Source organism: Penicillium concentricum, assembly GCF_028827145.1.
Source record: "Penicillium concentricum strain IBT 3081 chromosome Unknown utg000006l_segment0_segment0, whole genome shotgun sequence".
Taxonomy (NCBI): domain Eukaryota; kingdom Fungi; phylum Ascomycota; class Eurotiomycetes; order Eurotiales; family Aspergillaceae; genus Penicillium; species Penicillium concentricum.
The window spans coordinates 789475-808711 of record NW_026622759.1 but is presented as its reverse complement, the minus strand read 5'-3'; the positions used below and the strand labels follow the sequence as shown (position 1 = coordinate 808711).

At 51.3% G+C, this 19237-nt stretch overlaps 8 protein-coding genes across 8 annotated transcripts; 5 read left to right on the top strand and 3 right to left on the bottom strand.

Annotated features, from left to right (window-relative positions):
- Positions 1-154: 154 nt before the first annotated feature.
- N7517_010482 (glycosyltransferase family 15 protein) lies at positions 155-1476 on the bottom strand (the record flags this gene model as incomplete). The annotated part of the gene is made up of 4 exons (XM_056728205.1): positions 155-222; positions 278-566; positions 618-1379; positions 1429-1476. 4 exons carry the CDS (start codon positions 1474-1476, stop codon positions 155-157), a joined length of 1167 nt encoding a protein of 388 aa, XP_056574020.1.
- Positions 1477-2203: 727 nt separating this feature from the next.
- On the top strand, positions 2204-4785 carry N7517_010481 (deadenylation-dependent mRNA-decapping factor PAT1; the record flags this gene model as incomplete). Its single annotated transcript, XM_056728204.1, has 4 exons — positions 2204-2331; positions 2391-3818; positions 3872-4603; positions 4662-4785. 4 exons carry the CDS (start codon positions 2204-2206, stop codon positions 4783-4785), a joined length of 2412 nt encoding a protein of 803 aa, XP_056574019.1.
- A 728-nt stretch (positions 4786-5513) lies between these two features.
- Positions 5514-6806, top strand: N7517_010480 (NAD-dependent epimerase/dehydratase family protein; the record flags this gene model as incomplete). Its single annotated transcript, XM_056728203.1, has 4 exons — positions 5514-5542; positions 5598-5832; positions 5899-6355; positions 6412-6806. 4 exons carry the CDS (start codon positions 5514-5516, stop codon positions 6804-6806), a joined length of 1116 nt encoding a protein of 371 aa, XP_056574018.1.
- Positions 6807-7029: 223 nt separating this feature from the next.
- Positions 7030-8365, bottom strand: N7517_010479 (putative oxidoreductase; the record flags this gene model as incomplete). The annotated part of the gene is made up of 2 exons (XM_056728202.1): positions 7030-8127; positions 8189-8365. The coding sequence occupies 2 exons, from the start codon at positions 8363-8365 to the stop codon at positions 7030-7032; spliced, it is 1275 nt and encodes a 424-aa protein (XP_056574017.1).
- A 171-nt stretch (positions 8366-8536) lies between these two features.
- N7517_010478 (putative G-patch domain protein) lies at positions 8537-9310 on the top strand (the record flags this gene model as incomplete). Its single annotated transcript, XM_056728201.1, has 1 exon — positions 8537-9310. The coding sequence occupies one exon, from the start codon at positions 8537-8539 to the stop codon at positions 9308-9310; it is 774 nt and encodes a 257-aa protein (XP_056574016.1).
- A 439-nt stretch (positions 9311-9749) lies between these two features.
- On the bottom strand, positions 9750-12197 carry N7517_010477 (Sec1 family protein; the record flags this gene model as incomplete). Its single annotated transcript, XM_056728200.1, has 7 exons — positions 9750-10881; positions 10935-11401; positions 11451-11708; positions 11754-11860; positions 11913-12000; positions 12064-12101; positions 12164-12197. The coding sequence occupies 7 exons, from the start codon at positions 12195-12197 to the stop codon at positions 9750-9752; spliced, it is 2124 nt and encodes a 707-aa protein (XP_056574015.1).
- A 301-nt stretch (positions 12198-12498) lies between these two features.
- On the top strand, positions 12499-14876 carry N7517_010476 (ATP-dependent RNA helicase SUV3; the record flags this gene model as incomplete). The annotated part of the gene is made up of 2 exons (XM_056728199.1): positions 12499-13763; positions 13814-14876. The coding sequence occupies 2 exons, from the start codon at positions 12499-12501 to the stop codon at positions 14874-14876; spliced, it is 2328 nt and encodes a 775-aa protein (XP_056574014.1).
- A 410-nt stretch (positions 14877-15286) lies between these two features.
- N7517_010475 (uncharacterized protein) lies at positions 15287-18982 on the top strand (the record flags this gene model as incomplete). The annotated part of the gene is made up of 1 exon (XM_056728198.1): positions 15287-18982. One exon carries the CDS (start codon positions 15287-15289, stop codon positions 18980-18982), a length of 3696 nt encoding a protein of 1231 aa, XP_056574013.1.
- Positions 18983-19237: the final 255 nt, after the last annotated feature.

Genomic DNA, 19237 nt, shown 5'->3' with positions numbered 1-19237 from the left:
AGTTTGTAGTTGCCGCGCAAATGGGGGACACTGTCAGCCTCCAAAATGCGCAGCGCTTCGTATCCAGACGAGACAACCGACCCGCGCATTGTCGCTAATAAGGAAACGACTGGGCTATCCATGAATAGACCCAGAGGGATTGAAGACAAGTAACTCAGTCGTATTTCTTATCCCATCCGTTCGGCTTCTCCATCTTGGCGACATCGAACCATTTCTTGGTGCCTGTATCACAATTAGTTTTGCACTAGAGATATAGATCGGAGGGTTATGGGCATACAAGAATAATCCTTCCAGTCAAAGTTATCTTTCGGTTGGCAAGAACATCTCAAGTCCAGACGTTTCTTTTCATCCGAGGGGCAATGTGTGAATGGGACATGGTAGTAGGCGATGTCATCCCAGAAGTGGATTTCATCTTTCTTTAACATCAGAGAAGCGGCGATGGAGTGAACCGGTGCGTCACCCCATCTCTCATAGAAGAAACCACCGTCCTTGTCCAAAGATGTGAAATAGTCAATGTATGCGTCGGATCGCAGCCACTCCAAGCTGCCAATCTCAAAGTTTGACCACTGGCGGAAAGGTTAGCGAGGTTCAAGTTTAACACAATTTGAAGTACTTACGAAGTGGCAGTTATTGTAGGATTCTCCACCGTCATTGCTGATGAATTCCATGGCATTTCCCTCGGCAACATACTCGGGGTGACTGCCTGTGAACTTCTTCACGCTATCCCACAGGGTAGGAATAGTTGCGGCATACTCGTACAGACTGATGACAAAGCTGTACTTCTTGTTGTTCTCCTTCATGAAGCGGAATGGATCGGAGTCGATATCGCAGAAGAGCTCAATGCTAGGCTCGACGCGCCAGTAGTACTCATAGTTCAGCATGAGCGGGTGGCGGAAGAAGAACCCAGACTCATAACGACACATATGGCGGTAACTCTCCGAACCGCCGTAAATGATCTTCTTGAGATCCATCTCCTTTCGCGCTTCTTTGGCCTTGTCCTTGTCGATCCACTCTGGGTACGACCAGTGTTCCTCGGGGATGACACCATAATGAGTTTTGCCTGAGACCAGTGCGGTGGTCAATTTCTTGAACTCGTCATCGAACTCGTCGTCGTTCAGGAACACCCAATCATAGTTGTACTTGTCGTTGAAACGGTCTTCGACTGTTCGAATGGACTTGACCATATCCCAAAGGTCGGAGTTGCGCGCGAGGGTGACAAAGGTGGCGTTTACACGTTCGCCATGGTGTGGACCGATAACTTGCGGTTTTTGCGACTTGACTGAGTCGTATGTGGGTGAGGTCTTGGATGCAGGACCGGTTAACCCGGAGGTAGGCATCGGGATGGAGGATTTTGAGACGAAGAAGAAGACCGCCAATGCCTAGTCAACGTTAGCAATGGACATTTGTGAGTATAAAAGAAATACTTACCACAACGGCAAAGAGTAGGTAGCGTGCATATCGAATAGAGACGGACATGGTGATGTGGGGGGAGATATGATGGTTTCCCCGTTCAGTGGCAAGGCAACAACAGATGTCAAACTGGCGCGGTTGGAACCAATCCCGATTAAAAAGTGAGCGACATCAATAGAGGATGGAATATAAGCAAAAAAGAGCAGCCCCACTGGAAATCCCGAAGGTGTTTTATGGGGGGGAGGAGAGATTAAAGGTTGAAAAAGATCAAAGGCCGCGCAAGACAATGACAACCGCTTTCAGCCACTTGGGGTGTTACCCAATTTGAGACATTCTAGTCCTTTAGGGGATATTATTAGGTACGAGTGGGTTTGTAAGATCCGTATTTGATCTTGGAGGGCGATGATGTCAATTCCACTTATATCAGAGAGACAAAGGGGAAAGGATTCTCGTTATATAAGTTGACTCTTGCTGACTTGTTCACTTGTTATTTGTTACTATTCAGGTATATACAATGTAGTTATAGGGCCAAGATATACCATGGAGACTCCTCAAGTCTTGAGTATATAACTCTATAACATTATATCTCTCTTAATCTTTTGTTAATAACCCGAGGTCTTTACATATCAAAAAGCTGAAAGCTGCACAGAGAAGATCGTGGCTTGGCAAAAAGACATCTCTGCCTGAGGCATCCGCACTCCAGAACTTCCCGTCCATCGATCGCACCTTTCCTCAACTTCCCCCCACTAAGTCATTCACCTCCCCACCTCTTTCCCATTCCTCATCCTAGAGGATGGCTTTCTTTGGATTTGATACAACCCTACCCAGGGACCGTGATGGTCCAGGGGCGAAAGGGTTCTTCGAAAACCCAGATCCCTTTGCCGATATTGCTCGAGCTAATGCGCTAGGAGATGACGACGTGTGAGAGCTTATCTTTTTTTAATAGCTTGGAATGGGACATTGTACTCATCATTATTTAGGATTGATTTCGAGGATACCTACGATGGTCTTGGCGACCAGCTTCCCGACGACCAGGACGAGTTCAACGATGACACGTTTGGCGGAGCCGGCCCCGATAAATCCGTTGGCAGAGACTTTGATTTCTTTGGAAAGACTGCTCAGGTTTCCGATGCCATTGGGGAGGAGCAGGTTCGATTTAGTCTGCAAAATCCCAATGCAGGCCGAGTCGCCCCCCAGCCCGCCCAAGTTCCTGTCCAGTCTACCGCCCCCCAGACCACCAAGCGCTCAGGCTATGAGAAGTACTCGGATCCCGGCTATATTCCTGACTTGCAAGCCAAGTCTAGTGTATGGGGTGTCTCGCAGAAGAAAGCTGAACCCGCTACCGCTGCTGCTGCCCCGAGCCGGAAGATGATGAGCTTGGAAGAGGTCGAGGCACAGATGCGTTATCATGGCCATACTACCGCGACCCCTGCCGCAGAAGCCTTTCTGCGATCTATGGTAGAGCAACCTCAGTACCCACCTCAGCTCCAGCACCTCCAGACGCTTCCTGATGGGTTCCCTCCGGTGCATCTGGAACTCCTCCAGGCACAGATGAAACAGGGCCACCTACCCCCGCAAATGCCACACCCACCGCCTGGTATGCCAGAGCTTTATGGTGGCCCTGGACATATGCCACCCGGTGCGCCGTTGCACATGATGCAAAACGCCAACCTCCCCCCGCAGAACATGCCGCCTCCTGGCCGCCATGGTCCACCCCAGGCCCAGGCCCAGCGCCCCCAGCAACCCCAGCAGCCTCAGCAACCCCTTCAACACCAAGTGGCACCCCCTAACCGCGCCTCCAACAATGGAATGCCGGTGATCACTAACCCGCAGCAACTCATGCATCTCACGGAAGAGCAGCGTAACACTTATTTGGTGGAGGATGCCAAGCGGGCCAAGCGCAACCACAAGATCTTCCTTCTGTCCCGAGGCAATGGTCTGATGACACCGCAGGACAAGAATTTCATCACCCGTATCCAGCTGCAACAGCTGGTTGCGGCTGCTGGAAATGTCGCAGATTCGGACCCCGAGGCCGTGCTGGCGGAGGACTTCTACTACCAGGTCTACAGCCAGATTCGTGGCGCACCCCGCCAACACCCTCACCAGCCCCTTGGCCATTTCGCCCAGACTTATCTGCTTCAGACAGGCAACCGCCTCGGGGGACATCGTCGGGGCAATTTCCAGAGTGCCGACAACCACATGCAGCGGATGCAGCAGCAGGTCCAGCGTGCTGTCGAAGCGGCAAAGGCCAAGCCTAAGAACAAGCAGCTCATCATCGAGGGCAGCTTGGGCAAAATCTCATTTAGCAATGCCAAGGCACCCAAGCCGATGCTGAACATTAAGCGCCCTGATAGCTCAGAAGGACCTAAGCCTAAGAAGCAGTCGGATCTGAGTCTCAGTGACCGCAAGTCAATCCTTACGAATCTTGAAGGTGTTTACAGTGCATTGATGGCAATGGAAGATATGGAGCGCACGATGCCGCCTCCCCCGAGGAAGGCGACGCTGAGGCAATCCAAGAACACATGGAATGGAGACAGAAGCTCCACTCGCTCAACCAGAAGTTGTGGCGGTCATTGAAGGTGATGGAACCAATTGTGCCTAACTCGACGACACCACACCCCTTTATCGCATTCTTGTCATACCCCAAGGGCAAGAAGGCCATTCCTCGCATCTTCCGTCACATTGACCAGGAACAGCGTGTCACTATCCTCACCATGATTGTCGTCCACCTGGATAGCCTGGATGTGGTCCGTCTTGCTCAGCCTGTGCCGGGTGAGGCCCAGCCATCGCTCGGTGTGCGCGAAGCCATTGATCTCTTCTCGCTGGCCGTCATGCCCTGCCTTTTGGGATACGTGAACGAGGCGCCCTTCAACATTATTATTGGTCTTTTGGGATTGGTCATCAATCAAACCCATGTGCAGACCGTGGCTCGGACCAAGGTTGGATTGGGCATTTTGACCATGTTGCTCAGTCGTGCCGAGATTGTCAAGGAGGCCGGTCAGGCTTCCGAGCACGATTGGCAGCAGTGGGTTGAGAAGTTCAATGTGCTGTTTGATACGTTGGAACTCGGATTGAATGAGATTTTCCCTGGATCGATCAGCTCCGGCGACGATATGTATGTCTGGCAGTTCCTTGCTGCCGTGGGCATTGGCGCCAGTCCTGAGCAACAGCAGCGTCTGGTTATTGCCGTCAAGTGAGTGTTTCCATTTTGATTTAATGCGGAGAAGCAGGTGCTAATTCATTTCTTACAGGGACCGTGTCATGGAAACCGTGGGCTACAGCAAGACTCTTCCTGCCGATATGGGGAGTCAGCGCTTGAACAACGTCAACCTTTTCATGCGGGCCATTGGTCTGGACGTTGAGCTCCTTGGTTAAAAAAGTAACCAATTATTCCAATTATTGGGCTATTTTGATTTTGAGCCTTTGGGTATATACCCTTGGCATGTCAACACGCCTTGAGTACTGAATAGTCTCATAGGCCCATGTTGCTAAAATGCAACCAGGGAATCTGGGCCCTGCTAAAATCAGGTTGTATTATTGTACCTGAACCCGGTTTATTTTACTTTTTTTTTCCAATACCAATTTCACTTCGTTTGTCCATGAACACAGTAAATAAATGCCGAGCATTCTCCGACGAACTCGGCCCTGCCCCCTTGCGGCTGTCCCTGTTCGGCCCAACTGAAACGATGTTTGCAGGAAGAAGTTTCAGGGGATTTGGGGAGATTTGGGGAGATTTAGGGAGATTCAAGGGGTTTCTCTTTGCATATCTTTACCGGTTTCGATATTCAGGGCCGTTTTCGCCGCCACGGTCGTCATAACACATATGTTTATAATGTTCCGCGTCTAATAGCAATCGGGACAGAACGGAGAAATTCCAGGTGAAATAGACCAATGGCTACATATGGATATATATATATATATTTATATATATATATATCAGTAAATATCACAAAACAAAAAGAATATACCAGGCCGCATCATCTCATACCCACGTGGAGTAGGGATCCCCACATCCCAATTTCCCCTTAAAAGCTGCCCCTCGCTCTTTACTCTTCTTTCTCTCCGTTTCTCCATACATATTCTCCATTCTCCTTGAATACATCATGCCTTCTGGTTCAGTTTTGGTTGCTGGGTAAGTCAAATTTCCTCATTGAGATCTTAGATTAGAAAACTAATTCCCCGCAAAGTGGCACGGGCTACATTGGCTCGTTCACCACCCTCGCCCTCCTCGAGGCTGGCTACAAGGTCGTCGTTGCCGATAACCTCTACAACTCTTCACCCGAGGCCCTCAAGCGTGTTGAGCTGATCTGCGGTAAGAAGGCCGAGTTCATCCAGCTCGATGTCACCGAGGAGAACAGCTTCGACAAGGTCTTCGAGGCTCACCCCGACATTGACAGCGTTATCCACTTCGCTGCCCTGAAGGTGTGTATCCGATGAAAGCATAAACCCATATATGATCCAATAGCTAATCCAATTGTTCCAATCTAGGCCGTTGGCGAGTCCGGCGAGAAGCCCCTCGACTACTACATGGTCAACGTCTACGGCACCATTAACCTCCTCCGCTCCATGGTGAAGAACAATGTCACCAACATTGTCTTCTCCAGCTCCGCCACCGTCTACGGCGATGCCACCCGCTTCCCTAACATGATCCCCATCCCCGAGGACTGCCCTCTGGGCCCCACCAACCCCTACGGTAACACCAAGTTCGCCGTCGAGACCGCCATCACCGACGTGATTAACGCTCAGCGCAACAACGCCATCAAGGCTGGCAACGAGGAAGAGGCTAAGAAGTGGAACGGCGCTCTGCTCCGTTACTTCAACCCCGCCGGTGCCCACCCCAGCGGTATCATGGGTGAGGACCCCCAGGGTGTCCCCTACAACTTGCTCCCTCTGCTCGCCCAGGTTGCCACCGGCAAGCGCGAGAAGTTGATGGTATTCGGTGATGGTATGCAAATCCCCTCCTTTCCCATTAGCAAAACCCCCCAATCTAACACACCCTAGACTACGCCTCCCACGACGGAACCGCCATCCGCGATTACATTCACATCCTGGATCTCGCAGACGGTCACCTCAAGGCCCTTAACTACCTCCGCGCCAACAACCCCGGAGTCCGCGCCTGGAACTTGGGTACCGGCAAGGGCAGCACCGTCTACGAGATGATCCGCGCCTTCTCCAACGCCGTCGGAAAGGAACAGCCTTACGAGGTTGCTCCCCGTCGCGCTGGCGATGTTCTTAACCTCACTGCCAACCCCACCCGCGCTAACACCGAGCTCGGCTGGAAGGCTGAGCGTACCCTCGAGCAGGCTTGCGAGGATCTCTGGCTCTGGACTAAGAACAACCCCCAGGGTTACCGCCAGCAGCCCCCTGCTGAGCTGCTTGCTCAGCTTAAGAAGTAAATTTACTTCGCTGATTTGCTAGGCGTGTTTTGTGGTTTAAAATGATCTTGCGTCTGTTGATATAGAAGACCTGGATTAAGTTGGTAGAATACATGAAACGAATTTCCTTTTTTGTGATGCTTTGGTCTATAAATTTGAGCTTCTCTTATCACAGTAGAGTAACAGCCCTTTCAACTCCATCTATACATATCATACCATACCCACAAAACAGGTATATCATCACTTATTTCTGTCCCTTCCGACTCCTCCTCGACCCATCAGCCTTCCCCTTCTTCCAAGTCGCCTCCGCCTTCTCCTTCTTCACCTTCTCAGCCTCAGCCTTCTGCTTCTCAACCTCAACCTCCTTCTTCTCCAAAGCCCTCATAACAGCACTCTCCTTCTCCGCCTCCTCAACCATCTTCCCACTAAACTCCCAAAGCTTCTTCCCAACCTCATCATTCCGCACATCAGCCCGCGCATAATCCATTTCCCGACACTCCTTAATCAACCACCCACCCCCACCCCGTCCATACTGCTGCTCCATCGCCGCATACAGAATACTCTGCGCACCCTGCACAGGCGACTTAAAAACTAGCCACCAAATCGGCCAAGTAATCAAGTACAACGCAAGACCCCACAATGACCCGCCAGTCAACCACCGCCGTGTCCCCGGAGTCCGCGTCAACCCGGGATCAACAACGATAACCCGCGTACACGGCGGCAGACTATCAGGCCTTTCGTAAGCATTCAAATGCCGCTGGAACGAGTGTGCAAAGATAGTCAGCGCAAGCTTGCTGAGAGCGTACACGCCCTTGGGCTGCGCGTATAGCGGTGGTGTAGTCTTGGTCCGTTTCGAAACAACCTTCTGCTTCCCCCGCGCCACGGAATCCAGATTGCTGAAGTCACCGCCGATGTAGCTCGCGCATGTTGCGAAGATGACGCGTACGTCGCGGTGTGCAGGTTGAGCGCGTAGTGCTGGGCTGAGGATGCTGAGGAGGTGGAAGTTTGCGAGGTAGTTTGTTTGCCATTCGATATCGATGCCGTCTGTAGTTAGAGCTCGGGGTCCGGAGGGCTCGGCTGTTCCGCCGGCGAGGATTATACAGTCTAGTCGGCGGGGTGGGATGTTATCGATCCATTTTGTTGCGAAGGTGCGGATTGAGTGCAGGGAGGAGAGGTCGACTTGTTCGGCGTGGATTAGATGGTTTTTCGTGCTGGCGCGCAGGTCGTCGATGTATTCAGAGAGGTAGAGATCGGAGGGTGGTTGGCGGGTTAGGAGGATTACTTGGGCGCCGCGGGTTGCGAGCTCCCGGACTACTTCTGCGCCTATCCCGGAGGTGCCGCCCTGGATTGTTTTATTAGATTGATTGATTGAATGGTGGTGTATTGCTGAAGGGGTAGCTTACCGTTACCATTATCACTTTTGATCGCATCATTCGCTCGGAGGTGTTGCGGGCTCCTTCGAAATAGTATTTCAGTGCTGCGAGAGCTAGCACCCATGGTGCTATGCGGAGGAATGTCCAGGCATGCGGGATGGATGAGATGCCATCCCGAAGGCCCTGTGCAATGATGGGGATGGGCATATTTAATTGAGATATGAAGATGGAAAGAAAGGACAGGTGTGTGCCCAAAGGGATTTCTGTGTAACACGTATCTCCGCTTATCTTATCACCACCTTCTTAATTCCGCTCCGCCCCCCCCCCAAAACCTTCTTTCTTCCATTATTACCCTTCACAGCTCTACAATCCCCAACCATGGCCTCCGAAGACGAAGACTACTTCCTCCCACCGGAGGATGTGCGTCCCTTCAGCTCCGGTGTCCGCCGAAAACGCGTGCAGTTCGTGCGATCCTCCGATCTAGACACAACAGCAGCACCAGCGGCGCCCGTCTCCTCCGGCACCAGCATCGCAGACACATACCTCTCTATTGTGATGAACCGGCAAGTCCCAAGTACATCACCAAGTACACCAACCCAGCGAGCATCGTCACCACCAATCCGCACACAGTCCGCGCCACCAATTCAAGACACAATCCCGCCTCCACCTACAGCGGCGACTGCCCCCGCGGCCCCAGAATACTGCGACGTGTGCAACCTACCTATCCCGCCACAAACCTCAGCAGACGGAACAGACAAAAAAACTCGTCCCCACGAAGCTTCGCTCGCACATCAAATCTGTCTTACTCACTCCCACCCACCATCGCATCTCGATCGCACGCGCTCAGGTCTCCGGTACCTTTCTACCTACGGCTGGGATCCTGACAGCAGACTTGGGCTCGGCGCATTCGGCCGTGAGGGTATCCGTGAACCTATCAAACCTCGCGTCAAACTTGGGACTGCTGGATTGGGGACTGGGCTTGATCAAGATGGAGATCCATTGCCGCCGCGACCGCCGCCGGTCAAGGTGCAGAAGCTTAATCCCAAGGAAGTGCGGAAGAAGGCTGCGGAGGATAAGAGGAGGGCGGAGAGGATTAGGAAGGCTTTTTATCAGAATGATGAGGTTTTGAAGTATCTCGGGGAGGGAATTTAAGTGGTGGATTCTACAGATGGATGGTGGAGGGTTGGATATGCTCTTTTTTTGTTTTGTTTTGTGTTTTATGATACCCCTACTTGTTGTTTCGTTATGTGTGTTTTTACGTGGATATCAGTTTCAAATGGAGATTCTGCATTTGATTCTGTTTTAGTGCTTGACTTGAATATTTACCATGTACTAGGTATTGCAACTTGAAACTGGTGTCCAGATTCTACCTAGCATAAATTGTAGTGCAGTGAAAAAATTTCCCATGACCTAAGTCTTGATAGGACTCATCTTTGGAAAGAAATAAAAAACCGCTGAGAATAGCGCCTTGAATGCTCGGGACCAGACCAGACCAACAGAAAGATAAGGAAAAGAATGGTATGACAAAAGCGCTGGACGGGGACAGCGCATGGGAGGCAGGGTGGGATCAAGAGAGACGAAAAGAAGGAAGCTACTTGAAGAAACGGTACTTCTTCTTCTCCTTGTCTTTCTTCTCCTTATCTTTCTTGTCGTGCTTCCCGCTGCCAGACGAGGCCGGGCCACTTCCGCTTCCGTTTGATTTTATTGACATACCGGCCATCAATGCCTCTGGTGGAGCTGGGGGGTTGAGGTGTGCCGTTGAGACGGGTTTCTTCTTCTGTGGCGGCGGAGTGGGAGCTGGAGGGGCCTCGCGCTCGAAGAGATGGGCCGGAGCAGTAGGTTTGGGACGCTCGGATGGGAGGTCGAGTCGACGCCGGTCAACACTCAGGTCGCCGACCTGGCGGAGGAAGAGACCGGGGGTCAACATGTGCGTCGTAGCCAAGTAGACGTCCCGGTTGTATGACGCTGAGACTTCGCAACAGGCTCGGGACTCGCCATAGGTGGCACCACCGGCCATAAAGACGATTATGCGCTGTCGAGGCTGGTCGACAGATCTTGTGCGTGCCCAGGTCGGTTTTGCGCTGCGCAAAGAGGCCTGCTGTGACTGCATTTCTTGGGCAGCTATGGCGTTGTCCGTCTCGGTGTGCGGGCGTGTGAAGGGGAAGGAAGTCGCGTCCAGATTGCCCTGAATGTGGTCTTCGAGCATCTGCTTGATAGCTAACTCGTACCGGCTCAGGCTGACCTCCTCTGATTCGGGAGGTGGGTTTCGTCGGTTGAAAAGAGGTTGCACTGGTGGTGGCTTTTCATCCTTGAGAGGCTTCTCGACACGAACTCCAAGGAGCTCGAGGTTGGCAATCACCCCGCCGTCATGTGGTGGGAGTGCAGCGTGGGCCATAAGTTTGCGAATGTCACCACCCAGCAATCCATTACGATAGATGATGTACAGAAGTATGAGTCGAAGCCGATCTGGTGGTATAACTGCATCGTCATCAAGGAGCTGCACGAGCTGCGCTGCTAGGTTCTTTGCCTTTTTGTAGTTCTCATCAAGACCCGTGGCAAATGACTGCTCGGTGGAGCTCACTTCCAAGAGTTTGCGGGACTGGAAGTAGTTCATACATTCTTGTGCCATGTTGAGGTGCAGCGTGTAGGCATCCTTGCCCTGTTGGAATTCTGTCAGTCCGCCCAACATATCCTTGATGGTGTTCACATTGGATTTGTCGTTACTAAAATCCCAAGTTAGTAGACTCTAGTATAGGGAAGGCCTGTCAAAACTCACTCGTCTGCGAACTGGGGGTTTGCTGCTCGGAATTTGGCAAAGTCCTCGCCCAGTTTCCCAAGCACATCCTTCATATGCATATGGCGATAGTCCACCCAGACTCGATCATCCTCGCCAATCTCCATCTCCTTGACCTCCTCATTATTGGCGCCCTTATTTAAAACGGTTTTGTAGGTAACCTTGTCCCCCTCCGTGACAGGAAGAAGATCGTGGACCATGGCCTGGTATGTAAACTCGTGAAGGAGGGGTGCGAACAAGTCCATGGAGCGGTCCACTATGAACAGTACGCCTCGGGGGCGGTTTGTTTGAGGCGGGAAGTCACGCTGTTGCTGCGCGAACTGATCCAATTCATTTTGAATGAAACGTGCCAGGTGAGAGCACATAACTCCGGCCTCGTGAGTCGGAGATCGGGGCCGGTAGTACCGAATTACTGGATACTCGCCCAGAGAAGCGCAAAGAGAGACAACCTTGATTCGATGTCAGCAAGCTCAATCATACTCGGACAGCATATCTTACCTTCTGGGCCAATTCTTCTAAATGACGCCGAATCAAGTTGTTGCAACCCGGGTGGAAGAGTATCGGGAAGCTCCACGGATCCCGGAATGTAATCAATCGCGATTCTCTGGGATAGAAGTTGATGTTCATGATGTGAAAGTCCGCAATGCGCTCACGCGCCATTTGAGATCGATCAATCCGAGATCGCTGTTCCGGATCGAGGGCTATAAGCTGTGTGAGCGGAATGACGTCGCGAAGGCCTTGGGGTTCACCAGCCCACTAACATGAAGTCCACACCAAAAATGCCTTTCTGTATCGGCCCACCTCAAAATCTGCCATCAGACAGTCGACCACGTACGATTCCGGGGACAATATGTATAGCGCATCCATATCGGGATTGGACGGTCGTCGGTGTTCGAGCTGCTCGACGTCTGTATGGCATTAGTGGAATTGTTTTGGTCGCAAAGCACAAGGCGAGCTCACTGGAAACATTGAGATTGAGAATTTCCTCTTCCTTTACAGCACCATAGACCAATTTCTTGCTGGTCTCATCCACCACCAAGACTTTCCACTATTAGGGGGAGGGGTGCCGTCAGTATCCGCGCGGTAGAGGAGTGGGAGGGGTCGGGCTCACCTCATGGCCGCCGGAATTGCGGATTGTGTTCAGTATAACTAATTCAGACAGGTGAAGGTCAGCTAGGGTTCTTGTAAGAGGGTAGAAGGTGATCACCCACAGTCGCGTTGAATGTTAATTATCGAGGAGCCCATGCTGACGGGCAGCCCACAACTTGGGGTTTTAGGGTGAGACAAGAAAGAAAGAGAGAAAAAAAAAGAGTTAGGTGTAGTTTGTAAAGAAGACTTCTAAGAAGACGATCAGTTCAAGGGGAGAGTTAGGTGGCCGTCTGAGGTATATGAAGGGAAGATGGTTTTCCCCACCATTGGAGCTTTAAAGTGGATCGACTCTCGATAAGGGAACTTTTTGGTTTCTCTCTTCTTTCTTCTATCCTCTTTGATTTCCAACTTTCACTTTCTTTCTTTCAATCCTATATACGGGATTGGAGCACTAGGAATGCAGCCATGGACTGGCGGTAGTCGTTCCCTCTGTGCTTTGCGACCCTTGACTCGTTTCGCTGTACGACCTTTCACCACAACCTCGGTCTTTCACCGATCGAGAAAGTTCAAACCCGGTATCTCGGACAAAAAGCCCGACACAAAAAAAGGCAAATCACTTGTGGGAGCTTCAGTCTCGAGGTCTATTCGACAGGATATTGCAGCCGCACGAGATTTCAATGACTTGGTGGAAGCAACCCTGCGCGATGTACACAGCAAGTTGAGTAAATCAGGCGACTCGCTAGAAGGATGGACTCAATTCGAACGTCAAATCAAAAACGCCTGCAAATCAGATGATAAGAAGACATCTATACAATGGGGACCCCTTCGGCAAATCAAGGTAGCGCTGCAAAAGGCCTACCTCGCCTCCGGACTTCAGGGGTTGCGGGAGGAGGTAGAATACATGCAGTATTCGGAAAGCCTCACTGCCAGGTTTTCAGCGCCCATTCTGGAAGCACAGGAAGAAGTAGCCGACCTTCGATGGCCAGCCGAGTGGTATCCGCGCGCACGATCGATGCAGCGAACAATCCATCTCCATGTCGGGCCGACGAATTCCGGAAAGACCTATCATGCGCTACAGCGGCTGGCGAAAAGTAAGAATGGGTTCTATGCAGGTCCGTTGAGATTGCTCGCGCAAGAAGTATATCATCGTTTCAAGGCAGACGGGGTTCCATGCAGTCTCGTCACCGGTGACGATGTCAAGTTCCCCGAGAATGATGAAGTGCCGCGTATTACCAGCAATACTGTGGAAATGGTCAGCCTGGGCCAGGAATACGATGTTGGTGTGATTGATGAGATCCAAATGATTGCTAACTCATCAAGAGGATGGGCATGGACTCGAGCTTTCCTTGGTGCTCAGGCAGCAGAGCTGCACCTGTGCGGTGAAACCCGCTCCATCCCATTGATTCGAGAGCTATGTGCACTTACGGGAGATAATTTGGAGGTTCACCGCTACGAACGTCTGAACGGCCTAGAAGTGATGCCGCACAGTTTAAAGGGTAATCTCAATAGCCTTGAAAAAGGTGACTGTATAGTCGTCTTCTCCCGGAAAGGTATACACGCTATGAAGGCAGACATTGAGAAGACCACCGGAAGACGCGCAGCCATCGTTTACGGTGGTCTGCCAGCAGAGATTCGGACCCAACAGGCGAATCTATTCAATGACCCAGAAAATGACTATGACTACCTTGTGGCAAGTGACGCGATTGGCATGGGTCTTAATCTGTGAGTTCTACCCTCATTATATTTGCGTTTCCATACTAACCCCATGATAGGAGCTGCAAGCGTGTTATTTTTGACACCCTCGTCAAGCGTGTCCCGACTGGACTTCAACGGCTTACTGTTCCTGAGATCAAACAAATTGGTGGGCGTGCTGGTCGATATCGTCCAGCCAACGTCACGGAAAGCACAAGCGAGGAGCCTAACGTGGGCCTGATCTCCTGTCTCGAAGAGGTTGACCTTCCGTATATTCAGCAGGCTATGAAGTTGGAGCCTCCACCGCTGAGTGCGGCGGGAATCTTCCCTCCAGAATCTGTTTTCCGGAAATTCGCCGCCTATTTCCCACCAGGTGTACCTTTCGAATATCTGATCAAGCGGGTCCTAGAAATTGCCAAGGTCAACCCTTTGTTCTTCCTGTGTGACCCTACCGGTCAGTTGGGGAACGCCGAAATTATCGACACTGTGAAAGGACTGCCATTTGAGGACCAGTTGAAGTTCATGGTTTCTCCAATGGACCGTCAAACTGCAAGCGCGCGTGATGTTACTGGTGCTATGGCAGACTGTGTAGCCGAACACCATGAAGGGCGACTGTTGGATATTGCCAACCTCAACCTGGAAGTCATCGAGCAGCCCGTGTCTGGCAGCAACGACTATTTACATGATCTGGAGAGCCTTCATAAGGCAGTTATCTTGTACCTGTGGCTCAGTTTCCGATTCGGTGGTGTCTTCACTGACAGAACTCTGGCAAGTCATGTCAAGGAACTTGTTGAAGAGCGGATGGTTCGGGCATTGACTGAATTCTCCGCCAACAAGAGACTGCGGAAGGGTGCTTCACTGAAGCGCCAGATTGCGCTACAGAAACAGTTGTTGGAGCAGGAACGTATGGGAGTTGCCGCAGACTGGATGCAACCTTCTGGTGAAGGAGGTGAGATGGAAATGAGTCTGCCCGAAGAAGTTGCTTCGGAGGTAGCGGAGGCTGCAGAGGGTGAATCGTCTGACGCCGAACTCTCATTATTTGAGCCATCACCGGAGGCAGAGAGCGAGGAAGAGGGCTCATCCCCTGACTTGGAGTCTGAACCAACGGAGTCATACTATGATACAGAAGTCCCCAGACAGTGAGAAACATGTATACCAACAATATGTATATTAGATGTATAAAACCGATCTCCAATACTTAATACCTAATCTCTGTATATTTCCCTATTTTTTCTTATCTATTTTCGCTTGAATTCGCCTCTCCTTCGATAAAAGTTGAATCTTCCCAACTTTTAGTATTATATTGTCACCATAAATCCATCAAGTCTCACTGATCTCACTGCCCAGGTGCTTTTTGGTACATAAATCGTGCATACCGCCGTATCTTATCGGTGGCAACTTTCGGCTGCACTAATTTTCCGCCTTCAAGATCCCGAACTGCCTCCGAGAGCTACAGGCAGTGTTTTGCGCGCTCGCCAATTCACAAGTCATTTGTCCAGTTTTGCTGGCTCTATCTTTTATTTGGTTGGAAATCTTTTGTTCCACCGCCCATCATGGATGACCTCGAGTCTCTCGAGCTGTTCTCGCTCGTCTCGCGCGTGACGAACGAGCTCGAGAATCACCTGGGAATCGCCGACAAGACACTCGCAGAGTTCGTGATCGACCAGCACCTCAAATGCAATGGCAAGTTCTCCGATTTCAAGCAATTTTTCGACGACATGGGCGGCGACTTCCCCGATAGTCTCTTAGAGAGTGTCGACCGCATGGTGCTCACGATGCACCCCAAGTACAAGGGAAAGAAAGCGGAGAACGACAAGGGAGCTTCTCATGGCAACGATGATATGGATATACTTGATGCTCTGGAGCAAAAGTCCCGCGTGTTTAAAGGCCTTGCGGTCCCCGATACGGAGAAGCGCTGGGCGGAAGAAGACTACACAGATCGCCAAGCGGTAGACGAGACCGATGCGCAAGCAGGTGCGATGGACGATACTTTCGCCATGCTCGAGGGATTGGCAGGAAAAGCGAAGGAGGATAAACCACATGCACCGAGAAACGATCGCGGGACTAGGAAGCGGAGCCGCAGCCCCGAACACAACGATTACGACCGTGGACGGCGCAGAGACAAATACCGCTCGCGATCAAGGTCTCGAAGTGGCACGCGGTACAACAAAAACGATGATCTCGTGGACGAGTTCGGTAGATCGATTGGGAAATACGGCAACCGGGAAGACAGCCGTCGCAATGGCCATAGCGACCGTCGGAGGCACCGTGATCGCGACGAGGATGATGATTTCCGCCGTCCCCCGCCTGTCGAACTGGATGACCACCCCGTTCTTTTCAAGGTCTACGATGGAACCGTAACCGGTGTGAAAGATTTCGGTGCCTTTGTGAACCTAAAGGGTGTTAAGGGCAAGGTAGATGGTCTTGTTCACGTTTCAGCAATGCAAGAAGGAGCGCGAGTGAATCATCCCTCAGATTTGGTCTCGCGGGGCCAACCAGTCAAAGTCAAAGTGGCTACTATCGAAGGCACTCGCATCGGACTGTCCATGAAGGAGGTGGATCAAGTGACAGGCAGGGATCTTGTTCCCCAGAAGCGCCTTGCTTCTGGTGCAAATATGGAACGCCTCGATGGGGGATTCGCAGATGATAATTACGGCAGCCTCGCCTCCGATGTGCCCGTCATTGAAGGGTCCGGAGGTCGGCCAATGAGGAACCGAAAGCGCATGACTTCGCCAGAGCGGTGGGAGATCAGACAATTGATTGCCTCCGGTGTTGTCTCTGCAGCAGATTATCCCGACATCGACGAGGAATATAATGCAACGCTCACCGGCGAAGGAACATTCGAAGAGGAGGAAGATATCGACATTGAGGTCAAAGACGAGGAGCCTCCTTTCTTGGCTGGCCAGACGAAACAATCCCTTGAACTTTCTCCTATTCGTGTTGTCAAGGCTCCTGATGGTTCAATGAACCGTTCTGCAATGGCAGGCACTAACCTTGCCAAGGAGCGACGCGAATTGAAGCAGCAGGAATTACAAGACAAGGCCGCCGAAAAGGCGGCTGATGTCGATCTGAATGCTCAATGGCAGGACCCCATGGTTGCACCTGAAGAGCGAAAGTTTGCTGCTGATCTTCGGAGTGCTCAGCAGCCCAAGCAGGACGAGGCTGTACCGGAGTGGAAGAGAGTAACGATGGGCAAGAATGCATCTTTTGGAAAGCGAACGACCATGTCCATGAAACAACAACGCGAGAGTCTGCCAGTCTACAAATTCCGGAAGCAATTGCTGGATGCAGTGAAGGACAATCAAATGATGATTGTCGTCGGAGATACAGGTTCTGGAAAGACGACGCAGTTGACCCAGTACCTGGCTGAGGGCGGATACGGAAACAACGGAATGATTGGTTGCACCCAGCCTCGTCGTGTCGCTGCCATGTCAGTGGCTAAACGTGTGGCTGAGGAAGTTGGTTGCAAGCTCGGAGCAGAGGTTGGATATACCATCCGTTTCGAGGATTGTACCAGCCCAGACACCAAGATCAAGTACATGACGGATGGAATGCTCCAGAGAGAAATTCTTCTGGATCCAGACCTCAAGAGATATTCCGTTATCATGCTTGACGAAGCACACGAGCGGACAATCGCGACTGATATCTTGTTCGGACTGTTGAAAAAGACAGTTAAACGAAGACCCGATCTCAGATTGATTATCACTTCCGCCACACTGGATGCTGAAAAGTTCTCCGAATACTTCCACGGCTGTCCCATTTTCTCCATTCCCGGCCGAACTTTCCCTGTCGAAGTCATGTACTCCAAGGAGCCTGAATCTGATTATCTGGATGCTGCCCTGATCACTGTCATGCAAATTCACTTGACAGAACCGCAAGGTGACATTCTGCTTTTCTTAACGGGTCAAGAAGAGATCGATACGGCATGTGAAATCTTATTTGAGCGCATGAAAGCTTTGGGACCTACTGTCCCTGAACTGGTCGTCTTACCTGTCTATTCTGCACTACCCAGTGAGATGCAGAGTAGGATTTTCGACCCAGCACCCCCAGGCGGACGTAAAGTCGTCATCGCAACAAATATTGCAGAGACCTCGATCACAATTGATCAGATTTACTACGTTATTGATCCCGGATTCGTCAAGCAGAACGCCTACGATCCGAAGCTCGGCATGGATTCCCTTGTGGTCACTCCAATTTCCCAAGCGCAAGCTAAGCAAAGAGCTGGCCGTGCCGGAAGAACGGGACCTGGAAAGTGTTTCCGATTGTATACGGAGGCTGCCTATCAGTCCGAAATGCTCCCAACATCCATCCCCGAGATTCAACGTCAGAACCTCTCACATACCATCCTCATGCTTAAGGCAATGGGTATCAACGACCTCCTCCACTTCGATTTCATGGACCCACCGCCTACCAACACCATGTTGACAGCACTCGAAGAACTATATGCCTTGTCAGCACTTGATGATGAGGGTCTTTTGACTCGACTCGGACGAAAGATGGCCGATTTCCCTATGGAGCCTGCGCTTGCCAAGGTGCTCATTGCATCCGTGGATTCAGGCTGCTCCGATGAAATGCTTAGCATTGTCGCCATGCTGTCAATCCAGTCTGTCTTCTACCGCCCCAAAGAAAAGCAGCAACAAGCAGACCAAAAGAAGTCCAAATTCCACGATCCGCACGGTGATCATCTAACCCTCCTCAATGTCTACAACGGTTGGAAGAACGCAGGCTTTAACAACTCCTGGTGCTTCGAGAACTTCATCCAAGCACGACAGATCAAGCGCGCCCAAGATGTGCGTCAGCAGCTGCTCGGCATTATGAACCGCTACAAGCACCGGATCGTCTCTTGCGGCCGGGATACCATGAAAGTGCGACAGTCCCTGTGCACCGGCTTCTTCCGCAACGCAGCACGCAAAGACCCCCAGGAAGGATACAAGACCCTGGTTGAAGGAACGCCTGTGTACATGCATCCTAGTTCCGCGATGTTCGGCAAACCGTCCGAGCACGTCATCTACCACACCTTGGTCCTCACGAGCAAGGAGTACATGCACTGCACCACTGCGATTGAGCCGAAATGGCTCGTGGAGGCGGCGCCAACTTTCTTCAAGGTTGCGCCTACGGATCGATTGTCGAAGCGTAAGAAGGCGGAGCGTATCCAGCCTTTGCACAACCGCTTTGCTGGCGAAGACGATTGGCGTATTTCTGCCCAGCGGCGGCAGGGCAGAGGTGGTGGTGGTGGAACTTGGGGTTGATTTTTGTTTTCAAAGATACCAGTTATGGTTGCAATCGTGCTTCTTTTTTTTGCGTCTTATATCTCTCTATCATCGTGCTTTTGCATGAACCACTTAGCTTAAAATATTGGGGTTACTTTTTTTTTGAATCTAGTTGTATGATATCTAGATGGGAATAATTTACTGATTGTTCCATTCACCATTATTCCTCAATAATACTGGCGGTTTAAACTAGCAAATAGCCTTGGTTGTAAATATTCCTGTCTGGTGCAGAGG